Source organism: Etheostoma spectabile, chromosome 6 (genome assembly GCF_008692095.1).
Source record: "Etheostoma spectabile isolate EspeVRDwgs_2016 chromosome 6, UIUC_Espe_1.0, whole genome shotgun sequence".
Lineage (NCBI taxonomy): Eukaryota > Metazoa > Chordata > Actinopteri > Perciformes > Percidae > Etheostoma > Etheostoma spectabile.
In genome coordinates this window covers 15,117,145-15,128,500 of record NC_045738.1, presented here as the reverse complement: position 1 = coordinate 15,128,500, position 11,356 = coordinate 15,117,145, and the positions used below count along the sequence as shown (strand labels likewise).

The following is an 11,356-nucleotide window of genomic DNA, read 5'->3' as shown; positions in this document are numbered from 1 at the left end:
GTGTGTGTGTGTGTGTGTGTGTGTGTGTGATGTTTGTTTGGAGTGTTCATTCTGACTCTCCCATCAAAACTCAATGTGTTTTTAAATAATAAATGGGCCATGTATTACCCGTCCTCCATACTGCAGGATAGGGGGTGGAAGCACCCTGCCCGTCACCTCAGCCATGTCATCTTTCACCTTGATCCCAAACTCCTGGATGTACGGGTCTAGGTTGAAGTTAGCATTCTTCATCTGTGAAGAGAAACAGATATTCATCATATCTCACGGCCTCTGTGTTTTACACTTTAAATTACTGAGTCAGACACTCGTATAACCTGTTGTTACGTCAGCTGTGTGGCCTCCACCCTCTAGTTGTCTCTACAACTCACCAGCCTGCTGATCTCCTCCTGCCTGTCGGGAGCGGAGCGAGCTGTGGCTTTGATCATAGTGGAGGTCTGATTATCTGTCAGCTTCTTGATGCATCGTTGACCTGCTACAATGTTACACACCTGTGACAAATAAATCTAGAGTCATTAAGGGGTAAACATTGGTTATTCACTTGCACTAATCCTGGATGTATCTCAAAATAGTGTGCAAGTCAGTGCACATGGTGTTATTATATATGAACACACTTTATTGGTCTTGAAATGATAAACTAAGATATTGTATCACAGCTAAATTGTCCTTGAACCCTTCCTCACCTCCAGAGGCAGGTAGGTGTGCTTCTGCTCTTGCCCCACCTGTAGGCAAGGTAGGTGGGGGTATTTTAGCTGCAGGTTGTACTTCTGCTTGAAGTACTGGGCCACTGTACATTCTACTGTCTGCCCACTTTCGAGCTGGAGGGGAAACCTGGTGGAAACAACAAAAACGTGAATTACTGTAGGATCTGGTACTAAGATGAAGAAGATGCCTTCGCTGTAATGGGTTACAAAATATTTTTGAGTGGATGTAACCCAACATGATCATGAGTGTGTGGCGCAGTCAGTGACCTTGTACCAACAAATGTTCGTCTGTCATCGCAATGCATCACTGGTCAGCAGCTCCTGATTTGCTGATTCATCTAAGTTGATGTTAAAATGCTAATTTATCAAAGTTGCTTACTCAGTTTGACCAATAGACTTAAACAGGTTGATGCAACAGCTGTTACTTTCTCTTTTTCATTCTGACACGTTCTCTTTCAAGTTCCAATCTGTCAAACAACTTAAAAAATAAATAATTTGGGATAGATAGATAGATAGATAGATAGATAGATAGATAGATAGATAGATAGATAGATAGATAGATAGATAGATAGTATTGTGATTTTAAACATTCTGCAATACATTTCAATTTATAACCTTTTTTCCAACTTACTTACTATGCTGTATCTGATTTTTCCCCCACCCCCAATGGATACTTTATTCAAGTTTACGAATGAGGAACCTTTGCTAACATTTCAAAATAGGGGATTTCCACTGCAGAAACTTCCCAGAGATTGAGAACCTTTTTGAGGAAATCAGGAACTTTGCCAGTGCTGGCAGGAGCTAGAGATTAATATAGCTCCTCTAGGAGAGTTCCAGGTGCAAAGAAAGTGCCAAAAAAGAGTCAGATAACAAAGACAGAAGGAGAGGTGCTTGAAAGAGCTAGTAAGTGACAAAGAGTAAACAAGAGTGACAAAAATAAATGCCCATAAAACACTCAGCAGAATGTCAAGTGTGGAGACAGGCAAAACAAGCTATAAGATGATCTCTACGGCAAACTGGTTATTCACATCTAAGCAGATTATTCAAATCCTTAGAGGGAATTTTGGGGATATCTTAATAATGTATACAGATAATGAATGGGTGTATTTGATAATGTAATTCAATGCTTTCTGCATACTTACGTCTGGTGGCTGGCAGGTCGCCGGGTGACATTGCATACACGATACTTCCTCTTCATTTGGCCACAGTGGGTCACCTCTACCTTCAGGCCTGGCAATGCCAACGAGAAGTGATGTTAACAAGAATTAACACAAACAGACACAGAAAGACAGACATTAAATTTATAAGTAGAGTAATCAGAAAAGCTTCTTGTGAAATAAAATAACACCACAATTAGGGGTGTAAATCACACCTTATCACGATACAATATTAGATTGTTTCTTTGGACAATAATACAATATTTATGATACCACAAAAGTCTACCATGACACAATTTTGATTTGATTCAAATCAGGGGCCTGCGAGTGATGTGAGCAGATATATGCGCCAATTTTACAACAATCAGTTACATTTATATGTATTTACAAAAAGCAATTAAATTGTCAATTTCATTACCAAGCTTTTCCAGACATGTAATAACAAACTGCTCGTTTTAACCAGAGGAATAATAAATAAAAGTGGGAATTTCAAAATGACGGCGCATCTAAAAGTTGACGATACGTATTAATGTTTGGACTTTGTATCGATAAGAATAGATTGTTGATGATCGAATCAATATATATCGATTCAGATTGATGTATCGTTACACAATGCACCCAAACCACAATCAAAGCTAAAAGGGAAATGTTGCTGATAACTTATGTCAGTAACTTATGTATAAAAGGTCTAAAAAGAGTTTGCTAGATATGAGCAAAGAATCTTTAGACAGAGGCATGTGAGGGAAGGTGTACATTTATTTTCCTGTTAAGGGCTTCTCCTGGAGTGTTTGGAAGGCCCTCTCACACTAGTAGCCCACCTTTAATCTCCTTGGTGAAGCGGACCCTTTGCGAGTCAGTGAGAGTCTTGGGCTGCTCGTCGATATTGCGAATGTCCAAAACTTCACACATGAACTCAATTACAGGCTGGGCTTTGTAGAAGGCCGTGGCGGACACTAGAGGGAGACAGAGCAACAATAAGTCCATACAGGTCAGAGAAGAGCAACTTAACACATCTGTTATTAGCCTATTTAAGACATTTATCAGCGCAAACATTTATGTTACAAGCAGCCAAGAGAAGCTTGTATTTATAATATCATATTGTAATTATAAATCATATAATTAGTGGTTTCAAATCCTCTTTGGTCTCTGAGTAAATGTTCTCCATTTCTGACCCCCTTTTCTGCCCAGTCATCCAATGTCGGTAAAAAACAATGAGATCACTGACTGACTACACACACTCAGTCCCTTCAGTGACTCACCATCAATGTTAAGCATCATCTTCCACATGGCGGGGCGCACAGACTGGTGGAAGCCGAACCAGACTTCCCTCCCCCCACCCAGTGGGTGGTAGTATCCTTCAGGTGGGGAGAAAAATGAACGGCCCACTGGAGTGTACCTAATTGAAAAAAATGGAAATGATGAATGTGCGAAAAAGATTTGGCTTGATGCAAAGCATGACCTCAGTGTGACTTCATATCCATTGAAGTCTTGAACTCTAGAAACAAAAAAACCTACAAAGAAAAACACCATAACAGGAATTGTGAAGAAAAGTGCTTTATTTGTCTGAAACAGAGAAATAGAATTAGGAAACAGCATTACCACTGAACTGACAACTTGTTTGTCCTTTTTGACCATTTTTCGGTCAGGTATTGAAAGCCAGCTATCGCTATTCACCTGCTCAGCATCGTTCAGTGGACACTTTCACACAGGTCTCCGCTAACAGCTATTGTTTAGTCTCTCTGACCCCTGGAGCTATGACGGTCTGATGTATGTGAAGGGAACAACCCAGTTAATCTTGCTAAGTTGCACGGTTACATCTTGGCAACATGACTTTCCAATCTGCTTTTAAGCTGTGCATCCTTAGAAAAAATTGAATAGGGCGCCCTGGTTGGTAGAGCTGGTGCCCATTTCCAGAGGTTTACTTCTCGATGCAGTGGCCCGGCCCTTTGCTGCATGTCATTCCCCCTTTCACTCCCCTTTCCTTTTTTTCAGCTGTCAAAGGCCTAGCAATGCCCAAAATAATAATAATAACTGATTATCTAACTAAAGTACTTAGGAGTAGGGGTGTGGCAGTATGTTGTGTTTGTGTCTGCACTGGTGTAACTTAGAGAGAAAGGGTTCCTGTGGTGTACCTCATAGAGGCCAGGTGGCGCATGGCCACGTCGAGGGCTTGAACGGAATCGAGGGGGACCTGCAGCCGACCACTGACCAGAGTCTCCTGCAGCAGGCGCCATGACACTTTGGCCAGCCAACGGATGGACACCTTGAAGATGCGGTCTTTGCCCTCACCTGGAATGGTTACCTCAAAATCCACCTGGAGAAATCGAGGACAGAAACAGAGAGTAGAGGTAAAGAACAAGGCTGCAGGAAAGCAAGTAAAGCAAATTATCTGGCTGTGCAGTATACTGGAAACCCTGTGGTGTATATTTACAGGGACAGATACAAGAAAGCTGTAGATCTTCTAATCTAACTCTCTGCAAGAAAGCAAAAAAGCTAGGGATATTCCTTCAAAATCCCAAATAACAGAAAGCAGAATTCTTTGTCCTCAACACATTAAAACTATAAGTCTCCAAGCAGATAGTAACATTGGTCCAAAAAACAGTTTGTGATTGTTGTGAATACTAGGAGAGACATTTGTGCTCTGTAGGAGATAAATGACGCTTTCTATTTTTTCACATAACTCTTCTTCCCCTGGAGAAAGAGTAACTCCTGTCCAGACAGGTTTTAAGATTGACTTTATTGATCCCTGAGGAGAAATTAGTTTGTTAGTTAGTTAGTTGTAACAGAGTAAAGCACAACCACTGCAAACATCTACCTTCTCACTCCCAATTGGAAGTGCTAGCACCGTGTAGATGTTCTTCTTTCCGTCATACACTGGCTTCCTGTCGCCAAAGAGCTGGGGTTTGAAGTGTTGCACCATGTATTCCACCACCTCCCTGTAGGAAGTGACACACACACAAACACAGTATGGGATTAACATGCAACAAAAATGCAAGTAAGGCCAATTAAACCCATCGCCTCATCAGGATGCTCTATTGTGATGGGGGGTTCTCAAGATGATAGAATATTGATCAAGCAGAATGCAGCTGCTGGGTGCAATATTTCATGGTCACAGGCGAAGAGGCAAGGACAAAAAGAGTGAGGGAGCGGGCGGGGGGCCACCTTTCGATGCTCGGTGCCTTGGCCTTCATAAGTGTGGGGGATGAAAAGTTGTTCTGAAAAGAAAAAGGTCAAAGGGCTTGACCTTTGCATGCTTTCTGAGAGCTTTTGTCTCGAACCCTAAACCCAAAAGAGAACCTCACTGAATGTTGGAGAAGGTGGTGAACACATGCACCTGTAAAAGAATTCTTCAAGAATTCCAAAAAAACTATTCAATTACAAATTACTGATTTGTTCAATTGTTTGAAGAAATATCAGTAATTGTTAACTGAGAAGACAACATTAAATCAAAAGAAGAATGCCATACTTTATGAGGCCACTAGTATTAATTAAGTCAGGGCTGTTTTAATAAAAAATTACGTCAATAATGTCTATCTTTCAGGTTTTGAGAAAAGTAATGAATTGGTCTTTAAACATGCAAAAGTCTAAGTAAAGTTGTCAACAATAAAGGCTACCCCTTGTTTGTATAATGACACATGGCACCCGATTGAGAGACTCTATTCTAACCATTTTACACTGAGTCTTATTAAATGATTATTGATTATTCTCTTAAAGGGCCGAGGCTATTAATCAGCCACACTTTACAGTAAACTTGAGAGTTCACGGAGTGGACTAGTGCCTAGACACTGACAAAAGGTTCTTATATATTATATTATATTCCTGCTTTTACTGTCCTTGATATCTGACACATTTCCAAACAAAGTAGAACAACAATTGTATATTGTTGACAGTCACCTCATAGTGTGACATAACAATTTTAGTCAAAGGCAGAGAAAAGTATTTTAACAGGAAAATGGAATGCATGCCTTCATAGAAAGGTAAAATCTATTAGATCAAACCTGGCATGACAAAACATCTGTATTGTGTGGCACATTGCCATTTCACCTCGAAGGCAGACAGACAGCATATACCCCCCTGAATTGTGAAATATATGTTTATGTACGGTTTGTTGCTTGGATTAAAGTAATAAATGCGACAAATCATAACCATTGCAGCTCTTTTATGTTTTTCATTTGTTACAGCAGAAAAATAAAAATGGATGGGGCCATTAAAAACTGTCTAGGGATTAATAGTTTCATGAAAAAAATGACTAAAGCTTGCAAGGTAGCAAGTTACATAGCAATCTGCACTAGCCTAAATAGTTATAGGAAAGCTAAAGGAAGGCTGTCTCTTCACAATGTACAATGATGAACAAAACACCTTTTATTAAACATGCTCCATTATAATTGTTTGTAAGATGCCTTTTTTGCTCTTGCATCTTACGATTGGAAAGCCACTCGCAGTATGTTTATTCTACGTAATATTGTCTTTAAAACCCTTCAGTGACTTTATCTAGATTTTGACACAGCCACCCAACACAAGGGCTTCTTCAATCACACTGCAGCGCAAACACCAGTCAAGGTGACAGGGTCAGTTAAGTTAAATTCACTTTTGACTCCACCATCTGTCCAGTCCGGTGACTCGGGCAAAGCAACTGCAGGAGGACAAGGCCTCCTAGTGCTGAATATAATCTAAAACCCATCGGTATTTAGTATTTAATTTTTGCCACTGCTTTATGATCTTCAAGGACTGACGAGGACTCACACTAGGTATGATTTTCCCAGAGGCTTTGCCTTCAGTATAAAGCAAAGGATGACATTGATCTAAAGTTTGAAAAATGTGTTTCATTGCCTAAAATATCAAAAGCATGTCACAAGGTTCAGCCTTTTTGGCCCAAATTTGAGTAATTTATGATTAAATGCCTACTTATAACGCATTTTAATCAAATATTTGTTTCCTACATAGCAGTCAGAGCTGCATGGTGCAAACATAACACACTTTAAAGATAGTATGACTAATACATGTAAGGTATACTTGAGAGTTGAAGAGCTCTGCTTTAGCTACCACACATATATTTGTATTATTTTCCCCACAAAAAAAACATGGTTATCAACCTGTTAAAAATAAATAAATAGAATTACATTTAAATCCCAGTTGCATTGTTCATGTTGAAAGTAGCTGTTGTTGCTGCCTCCTGAAAAGTGATTACAAGTGACTGTTGGGCTTTCATTATCCAATTTGAAACAATGGAGACATTTCAGCTGCTTGTTGACGTCTTAAAATCAATGCCTTGCTGCCACAAGTTTATAACCGCTTATGACACATGACAACTGCCAAGTACTGATCTTTCAGATTCAATACATCAAAAATGAAGGTGTAACCACAGTCTTCACATGTCCTATTACCTGTTGACTCTCCGTGGGCACTTGTCTGGCTTAATGTCCACCTCATAGTGAAAGACGTCCATCTTTGGGATCTCGACCTCAAAGTAGTTGGCCAGCAGCTTGATGGGCTTGCCCACGGTACCCATGCCTGGCCGGCGGGGGGCATGGAACACCTGCTGCAGAGGTGGGGGGAAGGCCCCCATGGGCACTGGACAGACAATGGATAGGGAGCCATCGACAAGGGCAGGGGACAGAAAGAAGGTTCAGAGCAAAGAGGGTAGGAATGAGGAAGGTGGATGTGCACAAAGCAACAGTGAGAGCGGAAAAAGAGCAAGGCAAAGCAGAGGAAGGCCACAGGCAAAGTAGGAACACATGGGATAAGGAACGGTCAAGTGAGGAGGTGGCAAAGGAAGTGGTTGTGAGCGGCAGAGGGCAGGGCAGAGAGGGCAAGAAATGTGGCATAAGCCGGAAAAGGAAGCATGGGCAGGGGCCAAAAATGACATGGTAGCGGACACCAGAGTGAGTGGCAGTAACAGGAAGACAGGAAGAGGGAAGACAGGAAAAGAGTTAAATGATTAGAATGGAACAGTTAAGCAGCAAAATGTGCATTTGGGGCCAGGGAGAGGGAAAGGTGTGTTATATAAGTGGAGAGATAAAGGGTGAAGGAGGAAGATATTGACAAAGCATAAGGAAGAGGAGGAGAAACAACCAGATAAGGTAAAATAAGGATGGACAAGGGAGAGAATGGGGAGGATGGTAGAAATAGAAATGATGGCAAGGAAAGAAAAAGAAACACGTTAGAACAAAAAACTTTATTTACGTAGTAAAGTGTAATTTTTGAAGATGATTTATCACACAGGCTTTAATTTGGTTGTGCTTCCAATGACATCCCTGCTATACAGACTTCCAACAATGATGATAATCAATAGACAAAACAATCACTTTGAAGATGTCACAGGGGGATTTGGGAGTGCATGATGTAATGTTCCACTATTACTTGACATTTTATATTGACCAATTGATTTACAATTAATTGAGAAAATAATTCATAGATTACATTGATAATGAAAATAATCATCAGTGAACCTAAACATATTTTGCATACTCAATGTATATTATATAACCTAGGTCTAGTCTAGGCAGTTTTTCTCTGTCCAAAGAAAAAAAAGGTAGTCCACACAGCATACACTGATTAGTCCATGCTAGCATCATGTCTCAAAAACAAGTCTGAGCTGTTCAGGAGGTCTGAGCGGGGGTCCTAGACTGAGTGCTATAGATGTGAGGCTAGCTGTGACTCCTGCCTGAGAGGGGCCCAGTGCTTTAACCTCTGGGTCCCCAGAGAACAGCCCTCCTTCACCACAACAAAGACCCCAGCTGCCCTGCTCCTCCATCTCTCACACACAAACACGCGGGTGTACGACAGAGGAGCGCCCTTGCTTCGGCGAACACACACACACAGACACACACACACACAGGGGGCCCCCTCTACATTCCCAGCCTCACCATGGAGACACCACGGCAACACAGCATTGTCATGGATATCAGGGGACCTGTGTGTGTGTGTGTGTGTGTGTGTGTGTGTGTGTGTGTGTGTGTGTGTGTGTGTGTGTGTGTGTGTGTGTGTGTGGCAGGGTGCTGCTGTGGTCATGCTGAAGAGACCTTGGCCTTTTTGGTCTTGCCCTGGGCATGGTCCCACATCGGGCCAAGGTGCCTGTGTATCCCAAACTGGAAAAGCCCTGCTGTAAATCGCTGCTATGGAAATCCTTGGGTCAAAGATACCACTCAATCATATGTTGACTAAGCCTTCAGAAAATCCCAAACTGACACGGACAGTAGCTTTAGCCATAAAACACAGAAAGATGCTCTGTAGAATCACACTTTACTACAACACCATAAACACAGACATGTGTTGACCACACGTACTCTATGTGCAAAGATGCATGCATGTGTGTGAATACGGGAGTGTCTAAAGTGAGTTGTGATTGTTGCACACTCACACAATGACACACACACACACACACATCGCCCTCGTGCCAGTAAAGGCAGATGGTGAGAAGCGGAGCCAGCGCTTTCACACATCCCAAGACAATAGCAGTCTTTTCCGAGCGGCCAGACTTAAAGCAGAGCTTTGGAGCTGCATCATAACATGAAGACAATCAGAACTTACTGTCGTTACAATGACGTAACAGGCAATAAGCCTTTGTCACATGGGATATTACTACTTTAAAGTCATATCTAAGAGAGCATGTACATTTTTTGCACACAATATTGTGGTTCATTAGTAGCCACTTGGCAAATCTGCCCATTTCATGATCCTTTGGGAAGATCTGCAGTACAACCAACTTTAAGCCCTTTTTAGGCATCCTACTAGACAGCAGTAATAGGAGTGCTCAAGTGTAGCTAATGATAAAGGATGAGTGCTACCGAGCACAAATGCAAGTACACATTCAAATTGAAAGAATCTATCACAACGAAGTGAGGCTTTAAAACCTCAAAATAGAGAAAAGTAGTGGATTTGTACTAAGAGACCCCTTCCCTCATCCGAAGATCACAACAGGCCAAGTACAAGAATGAGAAGGAACAGACAAATATGTATTGTTTTGGTAATTGGCTGTGTTGACCATGAGCCAAACATGGCAATCAGCTCAATCTTGGAAAATAGCATATTGAATAATCACACTTCAAACACAAAAGCAGACTTTGAGATGAGGGGACCCAAGGGCCCTTCCCCCAACCAAAAAACATAAAAACAAGCCTATTCAACTGATTTCAAGGTTCAGTGTCTTGATTGACAATGCAATTTCAATCTCAGGCCTATTTGTACAAATAAAGACAGCCTGGAGATATCCAATGTGAGTTCAGAGATAGTTAACAGGGTCTGTGAGGTCACAACACCACCTCTTTAAAAAAAAAAAACATTCAATATATAAATATTGCCTTGAAAAACTACGAGACAGATTTAAGGCTGATTTGTAAATAGGTGGACTTTAGACCTTGGCATAATGTCAAACACTACCTATTTTCTGTTTTAATTAGCTGCCTCCGCACCTCAGTGTCAACCAAGAAAACTGCTAAATAAAGATGCTCCTCAGTCTTTCCAAGTCTAAAAACAGGTTATGTAAACTCTAACAGCGGATGCACAGATATAACAACTGAGGATTCGTTTTGGTTCAACATAAATAAATAATCTGTCCCTGCAGATGTCAGGCCTGTGTCTCTAATGTGCGCATGTAATGTAAGCCTAGGTGTTAAACACTTTAGACAACCTGAACAGTGGTAACCTGTCAGTGAAAAGAGAGGCTGGTCTGATGTGTGGGGTGTGCAGCCAGCTGCTGCTGCTGCTGCTGCTGCTGCTGCTGCTGGAAGGCGGGCTTCACCTCGTCCCTCCTCATCCAGATTCCCACGACCCCCCTGCCCTCACGCATGGCTTAGGATATTGTCAGCACTCCGACAGGCTTGTCTATAGCTATAAATCTGGATAAATAACAACGTTCTCTACAAAGTGGTGGGCATGCTACAAGAGAGCCCCCTTCATCTCCCACCCTCTCCTCTGTACACGTTGCGATGCAACAGACTGGGTTGTCACCTAGCTTCCTTCTACATACCCGTGACGCCAAGGCTAGGCTACAGTGCCCCTTTTTTTCCCCCAACTGCAGCTCAGGTATCCGGATTGATTAAGCAACGAAATAAACCTACCAGCGCCAGACGGTCCCGGCTCCATCCCATTCACTTAGCCGCGCGGGTACAAGCTAGCTTGTCCGGGGTGCTGTGGCCAAACCGCCGGCCCCTTCAGGCTGGAAGCGTCTCAGACTTCCAGCCCCCTCCTCTCGGCGTGTAGTCTTCTCCTTGCTCGGTGTACCCCCGCCCCCTGCCCCTGCCAGAACCCCCCAGACCCGCAGAGGAGTTGAGGCTAACGGCGATAGCTGATGCGTGTCTGCCCGTTGACCCTGGGGGTGGTAACGTTAGAGCTGGAGGGCGATACCGTCTTATTCCTGACCACTGTTCCTCTGCGGTGCGGTCCCTCCCGGCGCCGTTATTTTTGGCCGATTGTCCGCGGCGCTGTGATTGCCTGTCGGTCTGTTGTGCTCCCACACACCGTTCTAGCAGGATTCTCCAGCGGAACAAAAAAAGGGCC

General features: G+C 42.5%; 2 protein-coding genes across 2 annotated transcripts in view; one reads left to right on the top strand and one right to left on the bottom strand.

Moving 5' to 3' along the window:
- The window catches only part of dhdds (dehydrodolichyl diphosphate synthase), a 20,555-nt gene that overhangs the window by 1,945 nt on the left and 7,254 nt on the right, over positions 1-11,356 (top strand). The gene's annotated exons all lie outside the window — the stretch shown is intronic.
- Positions 1-11,356, bottom strand: part of LOC116690459 (protein argonaute-1) — an 11,613-nt gene that overhangs the window by 240 nt on the left and 17 nt on the right. The window contains exons 1-10 of the mRNA XM_032517449.1: positions 10,918-11,356; positions 7,243-7,429; positions 4,674-4,794; positions 3,991-4,172; positions 3,118-3,254; positions 2,677-2,811; positions 1,844-1,931; positions 681-828; positions 369-488; positions 109-231 (exon numbers count right to left, since the gene is read on the bottom strand). The exon at positions 10,918-11,356 is cut by the window's right edge and continues 17 nt beyond it. Of these exons, the coding sequence (XP_032373340.1) occupies positions 109-231; positions 369-488; positions 681-828; positions 1,844-1,931; positions 2,677-2,811; positions 3,118-3,254; positions 3,991-4,172; positions 4,674-4,794; positions 7,243-7,429; positions 10,918-10,942 (1,266 nt within the window). The 5' untranslated portion in view covers positions 10,943-11,356. The remainder of the gene's footprint in view (positions 1-108; positions 232-368; positions 489-680; positions 829-1,843; positions 1,932-2,676; positions 2,812-3,117; positions 3,255-3,990; positions 4,173-4,673; positions 4,795-7,242; positions 7,430-10,917) is intronic.